Source organism: Canis lupus, chromosome 18 (assembly GCF_048164855.1).
Source record: "Canis lupus baileyi chromosome 18, mCanLup2.hap1, whole genome shotgun sequence".
In the NCBI taxonomy this organism is placed as follows: Eukaryota; Metazoa; Chordata; class Mammalia; order Carnivora; family Canidae; genus Canis; species Canis lupus.
In genome coordinates, this window is record NC_132855.1 from 60,434,619 (window position 1) to 60,453,641 (window position 19,023).

A 19,023-nucleotide genomic window follows, 5' to 3' on the forward strand; every position below is an offset into this window, starting at 1 on the left:
CGGATGCCTTTACCGAGAGGCCGGCACATAGGAATCATTCGTTTTTAAACTGTGCGTGTATCTTTTGGACACTCCTTCCTGTCTAGATTCTTTATGATTTTTTAAATTTCGTTTCTGAAGACACAGGACCACCAGCATAACCCGGCAGGACTGGTTTCTGGGGGTAGGGAGCCAGCACTACCAGGATTCTGTGCCACTCCTGGAGGTACAGACCCCTGAGGGCACGTTGCATGAGGCTTCGAGGCACGTTTAGGGCAGGAGGGAAGAGTTAGGTCCTCCGTGGGATCGCAGCCAGGGCCTGAGTCTGGAGCCTGGGGAGCGGCGCCGCTCAGACCAGCGCAAGGAGGCTTCCCGGGGGAGGGAGCTCCTCCTTCCAGGGCTCTGGGACCTCGGCTGGCGGCGACCCCGGGGGCAGCGCCGTCCCCAGCCTGGCTGCGCCACTGGCCGCGGCTTCTTTATTCGGTCTGCGGCCTGCTCCCTCGGGTGGGCTCTGGGGTCACGCCGGGCCCGGGCACCGACTGCGGCCACGACTCCCACACCCGGCCGCTGGTCCACCGGGACCTGCTAGGTTAGGGAGGGCACAGGCGCCCTTTCGTGCGCCACGGCCGCAGGGCCCTTGCCCACCTCGGTCCCTTCATCTACACCAGTAGGTGGGTTTGAGACACCCGGGGTCGGGAAAAAGCGGGGCGCGGGCGCGGGCGCGGGCGCGGGCTGACTCCGCCCGGGCCAGGGAAAGCAAGTACGCCCGCGCGGTGGCGGGACCGGGGCGGCCCGGGGCGGGGCGCAGCCCCTGTCCCCGCGCGCCCGCTCCTGCCCAGAGTCTGCGCGTGCGCGCTGCGGCGGGGAGTGGGCGGAGCCGCAGGCAGGCCCGCCCCGTTCCCCAGCGTCCCCCGCGGCAGGAGGCACTGACGTGGCCGCCGTCAGAGCCGCCATCTTGTGGGAGCGAAACCAACGCCTGGCTCGGAGCAGTAGCCTCGCCGCGGCCGCCGAGGGTGAGGCGGCGGGCCGGGGCCGGGGTCGAGGCCGGGGCTGGGTGGCGGGGGCGGTCCCGGCCCCGCGAGGCCCTGCCCACCGCCGTGGCGGCGGGGCGGTGAGGGCCATGTGAGGCCGGGCGGGGCGGGGGCCGGGGTGAGGCCGGGGTGGCGAGGCCCGAGGCCGGGGGCGGGGGGCCGGGGGCCGGGGGCCGGGGGCCGGGGGCCGGGGGCCGAGGCGGGGCGGGCGCGGCGGGCTGGGCCGGGGATGGAGACGGGGGCGGGCTCGAGTCGAGTCCGAGGTCGGGGCTGGGATGAGGAACGAGGCAGTGCGGGTGTCGAGGACTGGGCCGGGGGTCGAGGCTGGGCTGGGCTGGGGGTCCAGCTGAGGCCGGGTCGAGGCCGGGGCTGGGTGGAAGGCTGCCAAGAGCGGGCCGGGGTCGAGGCTGCGGGGGGGTCGGGGCGGGGCGGGGCGGGGGCTAGGAGCCGAGAGCCGGCCGTGAGAGGGGAGCGCGGCGGGGGCGGAGCCCCGGGCGAGGGTCGGCTGCCCCAGCGCCCCGCCGCGGCCTCGCGCCCCGTAGAGCCGCCGGGTGGACGCCCGGAAGTCCGGCCCAGGCCACGGGCTCCCCAGGAAGCTCTGCTTCCTGCTCCGCCTGCGAGGCCTCCCGCCTCGGGGTCTCGAGGACCAGGAAACCGAAGCCCGGGGTCCGGGACGCTGCCAAGGTCACGCGAGGGCCAGGGTTTGAGCCCAGTTCCTGTGGGCTCGGAGGACGGGGGTGGGACGGGGCAGCCTTCCCGTACCGGTGCCCTGGGGAGGGGTCCTGGGGTCCGAGGGTAGCCCCTGCGGCCCCAGGAGGCGCCGGTGGTGGGGCCACGACACGGGCCTTGCTTCCCGGCCGCCCGCGGTGGGCAGAGATGGGAAAGCCCTGCGCCCTAGCGCTCACTTGTTGCATAGTGCGGGTGGTGCTGAGCCAGGGGTTAACAAGGCTTGCTGGTTAGTGTAGAGTGCTTAGCTCCGACTGCCCTCTGAGCTCCTGGCACCCTCCCATTTCCTCAAACGTCAAGCAGAATTGCACAAGAAGTCGTTGACAGGAGGAGGGAACGCAGAGCTTTGGGGTGGTCCCGGAAGTCACTGTTAGTGCTGTGCCTTGGGCCTGCTGCTGGGGTTCCAGGGGTCGGCTGTAGTTCTTGTTTCAGAACTAGCAAGTGAGTGGTCAGCACGTTTTTCTGTCTGCTGTTTGCATGGCTGGTTCTGCATTTCTGGCTTTGTGTGTCTGTGCGAAGGAGTGTGGACGCCAGGCTGTGTTGTAGCTGTGCTGAGACAGACCTCTCCCAGTGTATTATATGGGGGACCCACTGCGGGGCTGCCGATATCACTTGGAGTGTCGGCAAGCACGGAGTACCCTAACTGCACAAGCTGGAAATGCATATGCTCTCACCAACTGGCTCCAGAATTAGAGGGAGTTGAGTGTGTGTTAATCACCAATCTAGCCATTTTGTTAGAGCGTCCTGTCCTCCTCCCCTAAGGATTTGGTCTTGTTAATGGGCTGGACGTAGATGTGCTTCTGCAGAGTTGTCCCTGTTTTCAGGAATGCCTTGCTGGAAATAATCCACATCACTGGGGCATTATGGAGGCTCTGCTTCCTAGGAGGCTGCCTTCAGAGACAGGTGTCCAGATTTGCTACTTCAAAGGACTTGAGATAGTGGGTTTGGAGAATGGCTGATTCATGTGCTGTCTGATTGCCCCCAAAAGCAGAAACTGGTGGTGTGCCCCTCACAGTTCTGGTTTTTCCCATGTGGTCGAACTGTTAGCTTTGTGTGCTCCACAAGGAGGACATTCAGACCTGCTGAGCTGTGTCTCCCCAGACTGGACAGGCTCGGAAGTCCAGGAAGGCACCCTTGGGCTTCTCTGCTTGTTTCAGTAATGCTGGGTGTGGTCTCCAGTCAGGTGGCCAGAGGGATGAGCCTGTGCAGGTCCATAGCGAGTGTGCTCACCTGCTGTGAGAAGCTGCACTCCATCCTTCCAGTTCTTCAAGAGGGTGTCTTGGTGTGTGAATTTCAGTCTGCTCTCTTTCTTCCTTGACTTCCTGAAGTTAGGTAAGAGCTTAGGTCCTGTACTCCCATCTCTTTGTTGGCATGGCCGGTATTTGGTCTTGACCCAGTCAGTAGTGGATTGAGTGACTTGCTACGTGGCCGGGAAAGAATAGCTTAGGGCATGCATGAGAAAGAGGAAGAGTGGGATAGTGAGCATGTGAGTCCAGAGTATTGGGGGTGGTGGACGGATGGGGATGAGGCTGAGGGGATTCCAGGTCACGCAAATGACCCTCAGCTGATTTACGTCGTCCTAGCTGCATATTCTGGTGATTACTAGGAACTCTAAAGCGTAGGTGTAGTGTACCTACTATACAGTTTGTCACTGTCTTGGGAGATGGTGCATGCTCTCGGATGGGTTGGCCTGACGAGCTAAAAGAAATGTGACAAGGTTCACGAAAACAGCCTCAGAGCTGTGTGTCCTTAGGAGCATCATAGGCCATCCCCTGCAGGCCTGCCTCCCCAACTTCCTTGTGTGAGTCGGGAGCAGTGGCAAACGTCCCTATAGCTCCTCATGTCCTGGTCTCTGCACACCCTGGCCAGGAGAGCTCAGCAGCCTGTCCACAGAAGATAGGGCAGAGGGGGCTCCTCTCCAGCCCTGAGTTTGTGGGACTGGGAAGAATGCGTTCTGTGTGACCTCGTATCTGTGTCTTGTGTACAGAAGCAACACTTTGTGTGTGTGTGTGTGTGGTTTTAATAGATGTTCTGAATTTTCCAGAAATGCGACTACCTTGCAAATCAAGGAAGATTGTATTTTGTTCTTTGTAGAACTTTATTACAGAGTTTCTTTCTGTTTCCAGGAGAAACTTAACTGCTTTGTCGACAGAGCCACCCTGTCCTCAGATCTGAGGCCCTGACATGTGCTGCAGTGGTGTGCATTTGCAGCAGTCTCTGGCAGGTGGTTTGGCAGAATTTGTAGTGTGGTCGTTCCTAGTCTGGAAGCACATGTTTGATAATGGGTCACTGCCCTTTATTTCCCCATTTGGTGATAGATGGAGCAACATGACCGGTTTTTTGCAGTCCAGGGTGTGTGCTGGTTGTGCTGGCTGCCAGCTTCCTCTTGAGATGATGGTGTGGCACATGAAACTCCACGGTGTCAGCCGTGACCCTTGTGAGCACCCTAGCATGACAGGTAGTATGCAGGCATTTGACTCTGACCAGCAGACCCCTTGCTGGTGGCGTGGAAGCCACAGGCTGTTGGGATGCCAGAGGGGAGATGAGGGGGCCAGGGCCAGTTCATGGGCAGGTACTGGTGCTTTTCAGAGGGAAGGGTGAGGGCAGTTGCTGGTGAAGCAGGCAGATGGGGGATGAGGGACACAGAGAGAGGTGGTGGGTATCTCTGGGGTTTGGACCCAAGGACCTAGGAGGAGGTTGCTAGGTTATGTTTGGGGTTCAGTCTTGCTGGGAGATCTGTGGGAAAGTCTGCAGGAGAGGGGGGGGGTCCCTGGAGGGGGTAGTACCAGAATGTGAATGTGCAGGATGCTGACCTGATGGGACCTCCTGTTCATCTGAGGGGCTTCAAGCAGAGGATGGTATGGGCACCAGGGCTGTCTGTGGTTGCAAGTGTGGCCAGAGCGGGAAGAGGCCGTGGAGAGATGGCCAGACATGAGAAGTCCCCATAAGGATGGTGGCCTCCAGAACAGGACCAGCATGGTAGAGGGGCCCTGAGCCTGAGAAGACCACTGGCAGAGGGCAGATATACTAGGGGATCCCACAGAGGTGCTGAACCTCTGCTGCACTTGGCTTTTCTATGTCCTCAGGAAGGCCGTCCTACAGAAAAGAGATGGGGCTGCTCGTTTATTTTATTTTCAATAATGGTCCCTGGAAGACAGAAGCCAAGGGTTGAAGATTAGCTTAATCTGCCCCCCATGCCCCTGTGCTGAGAGAGCCTCAGGGGCCTCCTTGTTCTAGGTGGTTCCCAGAAGGGTATCGGGGTGGGGGGGATCTCAGGGCCTGTGTGGTGGGCTTTGGTGACCTCTCTGAAGAGGCACAGAAAAGGTGCAGCAGCCTCAGCACGTGTATGGGGACCCTACCATGAAAGACTCCTCTGAGACCTTGCTCGCGGTGGAGGTGGGGTCAGAGGGCGTACGTATGCTGGCACTCTTCCACTCCCGTTCCCTGGTCTGCCACTTGTGTTTGCTGCGTGTTGTTGAAGCTCTGTGCCCGGCGCTGCTCTTGTGCAGTTGCTCCTTTCATGAGTGTGGTGAGGGTACACCCGGAAGGCAGTGTAGAAAGGACCATTTCCTATCAAGGTAAGGTCCCAGGTTGAGTGAGCACCTCATGGAGAAGGCACTGGAGTGTCCCTGGAATGAGGTCTGAGGTTTCCTGACCCATCCCAGACTGCTGGTCCTCTGGTTGCCACTGTGGGGGATTGAGCTACAGTTCCAGCTGGCTTGAGAAGGACCAGTAACTAACCCCCTGCAGATTGGTAAGGGTCAGTGCCAGGATGCTTCTTGGGGTGATGGGTGGTTTTTCAGATGCTGCTCTGCCTTGTCACAAATTACTTGAATTCCTCAATTTTCAGCTTAATTTGTTGTGGTTGATGCAAATTTGCTTTTTTAATTTTTGGGGTTTCTTTTTCAGTAACAGGTCCTTCAGACTTTACTGCATTTAGGGTCAGAAGGAAAGTATTTGTGCCCTTAACATGTAAGTCAGAGAAGTCAGAGTAGAGTGAGGGCCAGGGGTCCCCACCACCAGCCCTGCAGGAGGACCTGGAAGGCAACCCATCGCTGCTGCCCCACCCCAGGGACAAGTCAGGCGTGAGGAAATGGTGTTGGAACAGTCAGTCAGCGTCTGCCAGCAGGGCGAATGCACAGAGCTGAGAGAGGCTCCTGACGCAGCATCCTGGCAAGGCCGCAGTGTGTGTGTCTTGTCTCAGATGAGTCGATTCGGGGGCCGACTGACCTGTGTTGAGTGGTCTCCTGTGCATATTGTTCACACTGTGCTAGCTTGTCTGCTTATTTGTTCCCATCCATTCATTCCGGTGAGGTGTTTTGAGGATAGGTTAAAAAATAGTAAAACTTGAAGACTCTTAGTGAGGGGAACTATAGACCATAAATCTGTTGTTCACTTAGGAGCTTTGGTCTTTGTAGCTGGTGGCGAGAGGGGTGAGTTGCAGTCCAGCAGTCCCCATGTGGTCTGTTCCCTTTGACAGTGGACAGTGGTTCTTGGGCATGTGTGTTACTGTAGAGGAGCTACGCTGATAACGAAATTCACTTCTAGCTGTTGCATTTAACTCTGAATCTTTTTTTTTTAAGATTTTATTTATTCATGAGAGACAGAGGGGCAGAGACATAGGCAGAGGGAGAAGCAGGCTCTGTGCAAGGAGCCCAATGTGGGACTCAATCCTGGGTCTCCAGGATCACCCCCTGAGCCAAACGCAGATGCCCAACCGCTGAGCCACCTAGGCGTCCCTTAACTCTGAATCTAAAGCAGGCAAAGGGCAAGCAAATTGCATTTCCCTGGCTGTGCCCTCTGAGTCAGATCTGCCAGCCCCTTCTTCAGCTCTCAGAGGCAGAGCACAGAGTGAGGGCAAGTAGACAGCTGGCCTAAGGGTGCAGAGCAGAGGGATAGTCTCTGCTTGGGTGCCTTGTCCCTTCCTGCTGGAAGTTCCTGCTAGGAGTGGGAGGCTGGGTGACTGTGGTCCAGAGGTGCAGGCTTAACAGTCTAAGTCTGTCCTGGGACATCAGGAACTACAGTGACTAGTTCACAGGACTAGATTTTATAATAGAGACATTCCTAAGAGGAGAATCAGAAGTTCTCCTCATAAGAAAATAATATGTAACTTTGGGACATGAAGGATGTTGACTAGACTTTTGTGATGATCCTTTTGCAGTATATACCTACCCACAGAGTCATTGTGTTGCATACCTGAGACTCGTTCAGTGATGTGTCTGTTATGTACATAACACTGGGTGGGAGAAAAGATTACAGTTTAATTGCATCCACTGAGTGCCAGGCTGAATACTCTCCCCTGTGAGCATGTTGATCCCTGTCTTTTGTCACAGTTGTGTTAGGAGTATGAGACGTACCTCATCACTAGTACTGGCACAGACTGATTCTGTGAAATAGGGATGATGTGTCATGTGCTGCTCAGCTGCCGAAGGAGCCTGCGCTACCAAGTGGAGTTTTGGGCTTGCAGGCAGGGTGATGACCTGAGCCTGGGGTCCTGAGTTGGTGGGCAAAAAGCTGCTTTGTGGCACATTGTGATCATATCACCAACAAACCCCTTTAACAGTCAAATTCTACATGTTGGGTGAGTTGGGCTTTTGAGTAACTCTGTACATAGGTGGCTGCTAGACACAATTTGCTTGTTCAGGAAACCCTTAGAAAGTGATCCCCAAAAGGAGAGAAAATGAGTGAAAATATCAGTGAGGGTGACAAAACATGAGAGACACCTAACTTTGGGAAACGAACAAGGGGTAGTGAAAAGGAAGGTGGGTTGGGGGTTGGGGTGACTGGATGACGGGCGCTGGGTGGGGGGGGCGGGGCACTTGCCGAAATGAGCACTGGGTGTTATGCTATATGTTGGCAAATTGAACTTCTATATATATATAAAATATATAGGAATATGCTCTCCTGGGCACAAAAAAAAAAAAAAAAAAAGTGGTCCCCAATGCATATCAGCTCCTAGGGAAAGTCTTTGTTTTGTGAATTTCTTTCCCATTAGATATCAAGTGAGAGTCTGGACTGCGGAGTTGCACATTTTACAGTGTGTAACTCAGGCCCAATAAACCTGACTTTCACAAAGGTGGAAAGAAGAAAAGCTCAGGTGTCTCCCACATTTTCATTGGAGCACAGGATTCGTCCATCTGAACTCCCCATTCCCAGCACAGAATGGAGCCCAAACCCTCAAGTCTTTGCCTCCCTGGGTCACGTTTTCATTTTCCAAGTCAAACTCGGGTTGTTGGTTTCTTTGGGCTAACGACTGCAAACAGTTCAGGTTCTGTTGGTAATCACCTCTGACGGTTTCAGGGAATGTAGCAGACTTTCTTCCTTTGTGTCTCCTGAAACCTCACAGGCCTGTGGAGGGGATGCCGAGGCTGCACTTTTCCACAGCAGCAAAACCAGTCACGTTGTGTTCATTTATCGGAGTGGAACAGTTGTAAACTCACGGAGCTGCGTTTTTATCTCGTTGGACTGGCTTGCCCAGGGAGGCCCCGTTGTTGGCGTTGGCCTGTGGCCAAGTAGACCTTTGCATCCGAGAACAAAGGCCACCACCTTCTTTGCTTTGCATTTTTCCTGGTCCTAACAGAGGAAAAACTCATTCCTACAGGGCTGTGGGGTGGCACTCACTCCTCCCAGGAGGGAGGTTTGGTGACAAAGTCCATGTTTTCATTGCTCCCTGTTGCAGAGGATCATCACAGTAAACCTGAAAGACGGGTTTGGACTTGAGCTCAAGGGATTCTGGTGGCAGAAGGTGTGACATAGCACCTGGGCCAGGTGTCCTGCATGTTAGAACCTGTGCCGAGAGGCCACAGGATGGCTCTGGCAGTCCGTGTCAACTGTCTCCTGTGGCAGATGCTGTGCTAAGTCTTGACCTTTTGCAGAACAGGAAATGGTAAACCCAAGACTTTATGCTCATCCCCAGCCCCCCTGGAGGGCTCTAGGACTTCGGGCAGGACAGGGATCACATTGGTCTTGAGAGCTCATCAGAGGAGGCCAGGGACAAGGTGGGGGCCCCTGGGACTTTGTGTCGATTGGTTAGAACAAGATCCAGTAACGCTGAAACAAGTAGACAGCCCAGTCCCCTGTCGTGGCTCCACTCTGAGGGCTGTTTCTAGATGAATGTGCTGCTGACAGACAGTCCTAGTTTGTCTGCTTTGGACCCTGGCCTCAGCCCCTGGATCCCAGCAGTAACAGTAATGGAACTGTGATTGAGCCAGCTGGTGACTGGCTTACATTTTCCCACAGGAAATCTTAAAACGCTCTTTTTTTGTTCCTTTTCATCCCTGGGTGTTTTTGCGTACCTGTCATCGCACCTGTCATCAGTAGGATTGCCAGGCCCCAGTTTTTAGCCATGCGCACAGTGTTTTCCCCTTCTCTGGAACTCTGCCTTCCTGCTCTAGCCTGTGCGGGAGCCCCCCCACCCCGGGCTCCCCTCACCTGTGGCCACCTACTTGGAGGCTTGCATGTCTGGCCTTACCTTTGCTCTGCCCCTCCCCTGCATTGCTACTGTGGCTGGGTATTATAGACTTGGGAGGTTGAAAGCCCTGCTGTGTCCCTTCCATAATGTGCTTTGACCCCTGGTGTCCTGAGTAGATCTGTTTCAGTGTTTGTACCCCAGGCTCTCTCAGTCTGGAGGTTTGTGTTTTCCTGAGCTGGAACATTTAAGAACTAACTTCTCAAAATTTTCTGTGCTCTTTGTTTTTTGGAGTTTCTGTTAGATGTTATTTTGTTTAAGAATTTCTGCTCCCCCTGCCCCAAAGACTTTGGAGCAGTTTCTGGCTCCAGTAGAATTGAGGGAAAGGATTAGAGAGCTCCTGTTTGCAGTCGCCCTCAGGTTAGCGTCCCCACCTGAGGATGCGTGGGTTCCAGCTGATGGACCCGCACTGGTGCTACATCACCCAGAGCCCGCCCACACCCCTGTCTTCCAGGTTCACTCCTGGTGCTGTGCCTGCTGTGGGCATGGACACATATGGGAGGATGTCTCAGGGTCACAGTGGTGGTTTCACGGCCCCAAAGCTCTGTAGTGCTCCCCGGGTCTTCCCCCCTGCCCCCAGGCGCCCACAGAGGGGACCTGTCTCCTGTGTCCACAGCCCCGCCTTCTCCAGGACGCCCCACACTTGAAATCACAGAGTGCGTGCCTGCTGGGATGGGCGGCTTTCACCCAGTAACCCACCCCTCAGATTCCCCCACGGCTCCTGGTGGTTTAGAAGCCCGTTTGTTCTCAGCACTGAGTCCTGTCCATTGTGTGGACGGCCCAAGGTGTCTCTAGGCATTCACAATTCCCGGTTGTGGCGATTATGGTAAAGCTGCTGTAAACCCCCGAGTCGGGATTTGGGGATCTGCTTTGGGACAGTGCCTAGAAGCTCCATGGCTGGGTTGTAGCGGAAGAGCATTTGGTTTTGCCAGAAGCCGCCGAACTGTCTTCCAGAGCGGCTGTACTGTCCTACAAACCACCAATGAGGCATTAGAGTTCTCGTGGCCCCACATCCTCACTGGCAGGTGGTGTCACCGGGTTGTGGGTTTGGACCTTTCTAATAGGTGTGTAGTGGGCAGCTCTGATTTGCATTTCTCTGATGACGTATTATGTGGAGAGTCTCTTCATATATGCATTTGCCATCTATATGTCTTTGGGGAGGTGTTTGGTCTTTGGTCCATTTTACGATTTTTCTTTTTTTAAGAGAAGGAGGAACTGCAGGGGTAGAGGGAGAGAGAATCTTAAGCAGGCCCTGTGCCCATTCTGGAGCTCAGTGAAGGGCTCAGTCCCATGACCCTGAGATCATGACCTGAGCCAAAATCAGGAGTTAAAAGCTCAACTGATGCAGCCACCCAGGTGTCTCCCATTTTATAGTTCCAAAATACAATTGAAATTTGCTTCTTGGGCAGCCGGGGTGGCTCAGCAGTTTAACGCTGCCTTCAGCCCAGGGCGTGATCCTGGAGACTCAGGATGGAGTCCTACATAGGGCTCCTTGTAGGGAGCCTGCTTCTCCCTCTGCCTGTGTCTGCCTCTCTCTGTGTTTCTCATGAATAAATAAATAAAATCTTCAAAAATTTTTTTAAAAAAGGAAAGGAAAGAAAGAGAAAAAAGAAAAAAAAATTTGCTTGTTACTGTATTTTAAATGGTCTTTTGGGTATTTCTTAGACAACAGTCCTTGATCTTGCACATGTTTTCTCACAGTCTGGTCAGTCTCACTCTTGACATGGTCTTGCCCAGAGTGGAAGTTTGTAGCTTTAATGAAGTCCACCACGTCAGTTGTTTCTTTCATGGTTCATGCCTCTGGTGTTGTGTCTAAAAAGACACTCCCATGACCAAGGTCAATGTGGACCTTTTAAATTGCTCCTAATCTTTTTTATCCATTGTGTGTGTGTGTGTGTGTGTATTTCACTTTGGCTGTCAGGTCTGCCAAGAGTCTTTCCCTGTGTCCAACACCCTGTCCTTGTTTTTTCTGCATCAGACCATCACCTTGTTGCCTTGGGGCTAGGTGTGGGTTGCGTGGTTGTTTTCAATAGTCTTCTGTGTCCGTCTTCCCCCCCCCCCCCCCCCCCGCCCCAAATTCTTTTCCTTTCTTCCATTGGTAGGTTTTTAAAGGGACCTAGGCCATGGCTATTCTGGGTCCTCCTGAAACGAGCAGCCATAGGTCCTGCCCTGGCTGGGAGGCCTGTGGGGTAGAGTGCCTGTCTGTCCAGCACCTCACCTGCCAAGGATACAGGGGGCAGCAGGGCCCCTGGTTCAGTTGCTCTAAGAAGGTCCCTTCCCTGCAGAGCTGAGGACACACATGATGAGGTCAGGCCCACCCACCCCGCCATGGCTTCTAGAATGCCTTGTCGCCCTCTTTTTCTTTTTGTCTTTGTGGGTTGGGTACCTCTTCATAAGTGATTTCAACAGTGAATTGAGAATGAACATGTGTGTTCCCCAGAGAGTATATGTTAGGAAAATTGGCTAAGGAAAAAGGAAATGTTGCAGTAAAGATTATTTTAAATTTTAATTTTGTGAATAAATACTGTTCACAACCAAAAGAATAAAAATGTCAAAAATGCATTGAATCCGGGCGCCCAGCTGGCACAGTCAGTAGAGCGTGCAATTCTTGATCTCAGTGTTGTAAGTTCAGGCCCCACATTGGGGGTATAGAGGAGTTAATTATAAAATTTTTTAACAACTGAAAAAAGTGTACTCAAGCCAGTTGGAAGGCCTCCACTGGGCATGCCTGGAGCCACCACAGCATCAGACCCACCACGTAAAACAGGAATGTCATTGCCTCCTGGATCCTAGGGGCCAGTGCTGATGGACTGGTTGTAGGAATGATGAGGCAGGTTTGACAGTCCTTCTGGTGGTGATTCGGCCAGAGTGTGTTGGGTGCTGAAACTAGGGGGAGTGGGAATGTATATGTTCTCACCCAGTGCTCACTGGTGATGAGGGCTGAACATAGTGGAGCCCTGGTGATGCTACCTGAGCCTGTCATCAGAAGTGACATGGAGGCAGACCTGCATCCTCTCCATGCTCCAAAGCCTGGGGTCTCCTGACCACTCCTAGGGACAGCTGTGCGTGGCTGGGCTCCTTCCACCTCAGGACTGCTCTATCTGCCTGCCTGCCTGCCTGCCTGCCTGCCTGGAACACACTAACATTCTGTCCACACAGACAATTGCTCTTGTCTGAAGGCTGCCTCACACCCTGCTACATGGCTTTGCTAGGTGTTAAAAACCTAGATTCCTGGGCAACCTGCATTTGAGAAAGTGACTGTCTCCCAAGTCCCTGTTAGGAAAGGAAACTAGAAAAATGAAAGTACCTCCCTGTGGAGGGGTCAGGCCAGGTTTCTGCTCTCAACGAGGGGACCCTGGGGCAAATAGTCCCCGATGTGGCCTAGGGGCTACTTCCACCCTGGGGTGAAAGTGCCCGCCTGACAGGTTCCCCCTCGGATGTCATGGCTGTTGTGCTGTCCCAGGGCCCAGGTCCTGCCTATGGGTGAGTGCAAAGCTTCAGTTTGTCAGTGAAGGTGGGCTCTGGCCTGTGTCACTGCTGGGATGGTTGTTGCAGCTGTTTTGCCGATACTCTGGAGCATCTCACATTCACTGAAAGCATTCCCCCTCCATGTGTCATGTGTTATATATCACGACCAGGGCAGGTGGAGTAGATGTGGGCATCATTTTCTGGTGACAGCAGCCTCTGGCTTCGGTCATACCTGCCCTGAGATCCCCAGAGCTCCCATGTAAGGGCAGGACTCCATGTCTGCTGCTTGGAACCAGGTCTCATCTGGTGCTGGAGGGAGGGCCCCAAGCTGCTCCTACACTGCTGGCCCTGAGCAGCACAGAGACCCAGGACTCCTGTCTCTACAGGTTTCTCTGGCCAGTGTTGCTCCCACCAGTCTACAGCATGGGAAATATCTTCGCAAACCTCTTCAAGGGCCTTTTTGGCAAAAAAGAAATGCGCATTCTCATGGTGGGCCTGGATGCTGCAGGGAAGACCACCATCCTGTACAAACTAAAGCTGGGTGAGATCGTGACCACCATTCCCACCATAGGTGAGGAGGGGGGGCAGTGGGCGTGGGGGGATGGCGGGGGCAGCTCTTCGCGAGGCTCACCCAGGTCATGCTCCCACAGGCTTCAACGTGGAGACCGTGGAGTACAAGAACATCAGCTTCACCGTGTGGGATGTGGGTGGCCAGGACAAGATCCGGCCTCTGTGGCGCCACTACTTCCAGAATACACAAGGTGAGCAGAGGGGCTATGGCCCGAGGGAGAGGTCGGGGTGCCTTTGGTGCTGGTACTAATGCCCACGGCTCCGCAGGTCTCATCTTTGTGGTTGACAGCAATGACCGGGAGCGTGTGAATGAGGCCCGTGAGGAGCTCATGAGGATGCTGGCGGAGGATGAGCTCAGGGATGCCGTCCTGCTGGTGTTTGCCAACAAGCAGGTAGGCGCACAAGTGGGAGCTGGCTGCCAGCAGACCGTGCCCTGTGCCAGTGGACGGCTTGCAGGATGGGGGTAGGGGTGGGGCGGCCAGGGGTCCCAGGGCGGGAGGGCTGGTCCCTGCAATCTGCTGACCCCAGGCCACTGGGCCTCTCTCACCAGGACCTCCCGAACGCCATGAATGCAGCTGAGATCACGGACAAGCTAGGGCTGCACTCCCTGCGCCACAGGAACTGGTACATTCAGGCCACCTGTGCCACCAGTGGGGATGGGCTCTATGAGGGACTGGACTGGCTGTCCAATCAGCTCCGGAACCAGAAGTGAGCCGCGCCCCCCTCCCCTCACTCCCTCCTTCCACCCTGCTTTACTCTCATGTGGTGTGAGTGCCAGAAGCTGTCTCCATGGTTGGTCACAGTGTGCTTCACCATGCTGTAAATGTGCAGACGCAGCCTGCAGCCGGGTTTTTATTTAATGTAAATAGTTTTGTGTTCCCAACGAGGCAGTTTCTGGTACTCCTATGCAATATTACTCAGCTTTTTTTATTGTACAAAGAGAATCAACCCACCGTTCAATACTGAGAAGGGATTTAGGCACATGGGGCCTCCGGGAGTCGCTGTGTGGGACCAGCCTGGCACACCTCCTCTGGGCATTAGGTCTATGTTGAGATCCATTTTGGTGGTTGGTTTTTAACCCAAACTCAGTGCATTTTTAAAATCGTTACAAATACAAGAAAAGGAGAACACTTGAACACACAGAAGGGAGATATGTGCCTAGTGTAGGTTCTGCAGTGGCGGCCAGAGTCCAGTCCACCAGTGGGCCATTTCCCATCGGGAACGTGAGACAGGGCAGAACCAGCCACGGTCCATTCTGCATGGTCACAATAGGGTCCCTGTGATCGCTCTTGTCTCGGGTCATCCTGTATCCCCTAGCATTTGTGCTTGTACTTGTGCTTATACGGCCACCCAGGAGATGGGCTGGGGGCTGCATCACTGCTCACGGACCCCTTGGAGGGACCCCGGCCTCCCTGGGGGCAGTGTGGGCACTCTGGCTTCCTCTGGGCTGCCTGGGGTCTCACCAGCAGGAGTGCGGGCGGGCAGGCCAGTCATCCCAGCACCTCAGCCCCGAGCCCCGGGAGCCCTGGTCTACATGTGCTTTCACTCCCTCAGCCTGCAAGGGTCAGATTTGCCATCAAAACAACGACCTCTACTGTTTTCTTTTGTATTTTGATAAACACTGAAGAAGCTGGAGCTGTTCAACTTTATCTTGGGGAAGTTCTCAGAACTGGTTTATTTGGTGTCGTGGAACCTCTTACTGCTTTCAATACACGATTAGTAATCAACTGTTTTGTATACTTGTTTTCAGTTTTCATTTCGACAAACAAGCACTGTAATTATAGCTACTAGAATAAAATCTCTTAACTATTTCATGGCTTTCCAGTGCTTGGGTGCCACTGACCCACACTTACCACTGTGCACAGAGGATGTCACTGGCTAGGGACCTACATGGTGTGGCTCACTGCTCCCTGTGTTAGGTGTGCATATGACCCAGCGCCCTCTCATCGTCCACCCGCTGACTGTTAGTGCAGCCCCTGGTCTATTCTGTGGGACTGGGACGTGGAGGGACAGCAGGGTCACCACACTGGGTGTGCCCGAGGCCTGCTCTTGTCCACGCCCATCCCTGCTAGCCAGCCTGCTCCTGAGGGGTAGGAAACCCCTGGCAGGGCTCCTAGTGGCTCTTTGGCTGGAGACCATCCCTCCCACCTGACTGGGCATGCTGGTCTGGTTCCTTCTCCTGGCTGGGGGCGCCCAGTCTGGCCCCCGCCCAAGATTGTTTATACCACTACCAGGTTGAAACACCAGGGCCAGGGTTATGAAGACAGAATCGTTTTTAGTTTGATGACTTAAAGCCAAAGATGCCAGTTTCACAATCATGAGTGCACCCTGGGTTTCATCCTCCCTGCAGGCAGGCTGTAATAGGAGGGTTTAATGACTAGGTGCTCACCTCCCAGGGGTGGGGCACACTGCTGGCTCCAGGTGCACGTCTGTGCCCTGGGGTTGGACATGGTAACCCAGGGAGAGCCCGCCCCCCCCCCCCCTCCCCGCCCTACCAGCAGGGTCTCAGGCTGGTCTTGCTGGAACTTTACTGGGACATGACAGCCACCTTCCCTCAAGGATGAGAGGCTTTCCCCTTAAAATAAGTTTATTTAAGTACAAAGTGAGTTGAAGAAAAATAGAAGTGTCTCGGGGCCTTCCCAGGCAAGTGTGTCCTCCCGGGGCAGGTCCCCTGCTGGACATGGGGGCCCCTTGTGATCTGGCCTCAGTCACTGTGGTGGCTGCGTCGCCTCTTGGAGCAGGGCAAGGAATCTTCAGAGTCAGAGCCGCACTGGTGGTGCCCCGGCCTGGGGATATGGGGACATGTGGTCAGGGGGAGGCTGCCCTGCTCCCCAGACCTTCCCTCTGCCCCGGCAAGGCTGAGCACACCTACCTTGCAGGAGCTGGAGACAGTGGAGAAGCCACCCTGCTCCTGTGTGCCTTGTCTTTCTTCTTCTCTTTCTTGTGCTTCTTCTTCCTCTTCTTCTTCTTCTTCTTCTCTTTCCTGCTCTTCCTGTGGCTCTCCAGGCTGCAGGGACGTGGGGTGGCGTCCCCTGTGCACTGTCCACACAGACACCCCCCCCCCCTCCCTGTGGCCAGTGGGTACAGCGGTCCTTCCTTCCCGTTGTGGCAGGAAACTGCCAGGAGCAGCAGAGGTAGGAAGGCGCCCTGCTTCCCCATCCAGGGAGGAAAAGCAGGGGTGGGAGTGCACCTTGCCTCCCCCTTGGGGGAGCCCAGCAGGTGGGCCTGGGACCAAGGGGTGGGAGCAGCCCTTACCCAGGCTGCACCTTCTCCTCCTCAAACCGAGGCTTCTTCCTAGCAGAGGTGGGGGAGGCCCCTGGGCGGCTGCTCTCCACGCGGTGGTGCTGGGGAGGGAAGGAGCAAGGAAGGAAGGCACTCTAGGGGGCTGTGGGGGGGCGTCCCAGTTTCGGCGCCCGCCCGATTCTGGGGTGCCCCGCCCGCAGAGGGGGGTTTACCGTGAACACCGACAGCCCCAGCTTGGCGGCCTCCTTGTCTTCCCGGGACAGTGCCACTCGGCCTGCAGAGCCGCTGCGGGAAGGCAGGCGAGGACCCCACGGTGAGAAGGCCCAGGCCTCCCTCGGCGGGGCGGTGCGTCCACCTGGGGAGGGCCCCTTCCACCCCCCAGCCACGCACCTGGAGCTCCCTAGGCCCAGCAGCCGGTCCACTCCCTTCTCCTCATGGTCCCCTCCTTCTCGCTTGCAGACCTCCACAAAGTCCTGTGCGGAGCCAGCGGGTCTCAGGCGGGGGTTCGCACAGACTCCGGGCGCCCCGCCCCCCGTGCGCCGCTCACCTCCTTGCTCAGGCCAGTGGGCTGCTTCCTCACGTTCTTGTAGCCTCTGTGGGGGCCGCGGGCGAGCTTCAGGCGGCGGCCGGAGTCCCTGGCCTTGCCCCTCGGACCCCGCCTCGCCCCCGGGCCCCCCGAGCTCCCCCGACCCCGCGGGGCCCACTCACAGCGCCGCCATGAGTGCCTCCTGCTCCGCCTGCCGCACGGCCGCCAGCTCCTCCTCCCGGCTCAGTCCCGCGCCGTCCGCCCGGCCCTTGGCGTACCAAGTGAGGTCTCGGCCCTTCTGCCAGCGGCCCACGGGGGCCATCAGCGAGTTGCCTGCGGGGACGCAGCGCGACTGCTCGGCCCGCTGGTCGCCGCTCCCCGCCTTCCCACGCCCGCAGCCCCCCTTTCCCGCACCTCGCGCCCTCTCCTTCCGCGCCCCCGCGCCCCCGGCTGCCCACACCGAGAACCTCGCAACCCCGCTTTCCCGCACCTGCGGCACCGCGCACGGCAGCTCGGGCGTCCTCCCCCGCCCCCCCGCACCCGCGGCCCCGCACCCGCACCCCGCCCCCGGGCCCGGCGCCGCACTGACCCAGGTAGTTCTCTCTCTGTTTGTCGGTCTTCACGTCCTCCCAGCTGAACTGGTCCTGCCCGCCACGCACGCCGCCCCGGCTGGAGCCGAACATGGTGCCAGGCCGCCCGCCGCCCCTGCCTCCGTCAACCCTGGCCTGGCCGCCCCGGGCGGCGCCGGCGCCGGGGTCCCGCCGCCGCGTCGCGCGCCTTGACGTCACACTCGCGCATACCCGGGCAGCGCCGCAAGCGCCTGCGCATTGCTCCCCGGCCCCGCCGCCCCGCCTGCCCCCAGCGCTAGGCGCACCGCCCGGGAAGGGAGCGGGCGTAGGCGCCAAGGCGGGTCCCGAGGATCCTGCCGGCGTTGGGAGCCACATTGTGCGGGCGACGGTCCTGGGGCTGTGCCGGGAGATGGGCGAGCGGGTGGGGCCGCAGTGCCGGGAGCGGGCACCGGGGGCGGCTCGGCTCCGGAGAAGCGGGACACGGCCTGCAACTCCCGGGGCCGTCCCCTGGAGACCCCAGCGTGGAGGGCAGGCGGGACGGCGCAGGTGCGCCAATGCACGGGCTCCTCTGGCGCCGCGGGGGGCGGCTGTGCTGGGCAAAGCAGGATCAGCTCCGAGCCCTGGACACGGGGGAGCAGCGGCATGGACAGTGTGTGAAGCCCCCCACGTGGGCGGCGGCGAGGTCCTGCGGAGCGGGGGTCGGGGGCCCACACACAGGAACACCTGGTGCAGATGGGACCTCCACTGACCAGAGCGCTGCAGACGGGCCTGGGCCTTCCGTCCACTTCACCGTGTCACCCGCTGTGGTGAAGAGCCTGCCACCTCCGGCCCCCTTCAGAAGCTAAGCAGGTGCCCGTGCGTTGGTGGAGGTCTTGCCAGGCCCACCAGCAGCAATCTCAGTAGGTGGTTTCTGCCAGAACCCCCTGCCTGGGGGGGGGGGGGGCCCTCTTAGTGATTTCCGTCACCAGCACCCACCCTGCCTTGTGGCTACAAGTCCCACTTGTCCCTGCCCCGCTCACCCTCTGCTCTGCTGTTGACCCCTGCATCGTTGCTGTGACCCCACTTCAAGGGAAGGGCAGACAATGCCGTTGGATGTTCCCAGGACCCTGCGCGTGGCCAGGAAACTCAGTGGACCACCAGGGACTTAGGAGTCCAAAGGTGGGTGCTTAATGCAGCACCCTTCGCCAGGAGCCCAGACACAGCCCCCTCCCATAGAACGTGGGCACCTTCCCCACCTTTTGTATCAGTGCCCTACGGTGGGCACTCACTCAGGTTTCCAAGAGTCCTGACAGCCCAGGCCAGGGCAAGAGGCAGGCCTGGGCCAGGCCAGCGACAAGTGGAAATGTTGGGACTTGGCCTTTTGGTCTTGCAGAAGCCTGGCCAGGCTGAAACCCATCACTGGAGCAGAAGAATGGCAGCCGACCACAGGTTTGTTGTAGTCAC

At 57.1% G+C, this 19,023-nt stretch overlaps 2 protein-coding genes and 1 long non-coding RNA gene across 4 annotated transcripts; 1 reads left to right on the top strand and 2 right to left on the bottom strand.

The window, feature by feature from the left end:
* Positions 1–855: 855 nt before the first annotated feature.
* ARF1 (ARF GTPase 1) lies at positions 856–15,053 on the top strand. Its single transcript, XM_072784687.1, has 5 exons — positions 856–992; positions 13,059–13,243; positions 13,323–13,433; positions 13,510–13,634; positions 13,793–15,053. The coding sequence occupies exons 2-5, from the start codon at positions 13,096–13,098 to the stop codon at positions 13,952–13,954; spliced, it is 546 nt and encodes a 181-aa protein (XP_072640788.1). The 5' UTR covers positions 856–992; positions 13,059–13,095; the 3' UTR covers positions 13,955–15,053.
* A 449-nt stretch (positions 15,054–15,502) lies between these two features.
* Positions 15,503–17,787, bottom strand: C18H1orf35 (chromosome 18 C1orf35 homolog). Of its 2 annotated transcripts, XM_072784680.1 has the most exons (8): positions 17,601–17,784; positions 17,194–17,344; positions 17,033–17,078; positions 16,876–16,958; positions 16,698–16,770; positions 16,498–16,586; positions 16,115–16,249; positions 15,812–16,028 (listed from the first exon to the last, which is right to left on the bottom strand). In XM_072784680.1, exons 1-8 carry the CDS (start codon positions 17,692–17,694, stop codon positions 15,947–15,949), a joined length of 753 nt encoding a protein of 250 aa, XP_072640781.1. In that variant the 5' UTR covers positions 17,695–17,784; the 3' UTR covers positions 15,812–15,946. The 2 variants fall into 2 exon arrangements, with proteins under 2 accessions (XP_072640780.1, XP_072640781.1); XM_072784679.1 differs by lacking the exon at positions 16,698–16,770 and having other exon boundaries at positions 15,503–16,028; positions 17,601–17,787.
* A 583-nt stretch (positions 17,788–18,370) lies between these two features.
* LOC140609330 (uncharacterized) lies at positions 18,371–18,954 on the bottom strand. The gene is made up of 3 exons (XR_012011223.1): positions 18,816–18,954; positions 18,600–18,686; positions 18,371–18,507 (listed from the first exon to the last, which is right to left on the bottom strand). It is a non-coding gene; the product is annotated as an uncharacterized lncRNA (long non-coding RNA).
* Between the last annotated feature and the right edge of the window lie 69 nt (positions 18,955–19,023).

Coding starts and splice junctions, on each gene's coding strand:
- ARF1 (XM_072784687.1), top strand. CDS start 13,096: ATGGGAAATATCTTCGCAAACCTCTTCAAGGGCCTTTTTGGCAAAAAA. Junction 13,244..13,322: donor GACCACCATTCCCACCATAG/GTGAGGAGGGGG, acceptor ATGCTCCCACAG/GCTTCAACGTGGAGACCGTG. Junction 13,434..13,509: donor CTACTTCCAGAATACACAAG/GTGAGCAGAGGG, acceptor ACGGCTCCGCAG/GTCTCATCTTTGTGGTTGAC.
- C18H1orf35 (XM_072784679.1), bottom strand. CDS start 17,694: ATGTTCGGCTCCAGCCGGGGCGGCGTGCGTGGCGGGCAGGACCAGTTC. Junction 16,959..17,032: donor CCACTGGCCTGAGCAAGGAG/GTGAGCGGCGCA, acceptor GGCTCCGCACAG/GACTTTGTGGAGGTCTGCAA. Junction 16,029..16,114: donor CTGTCTCCAGCTCCTGCAAG/GTAGGTGTGCTC, acceptor CCATATCCCCAG/GCCGGGGCACCACCAGTGCG.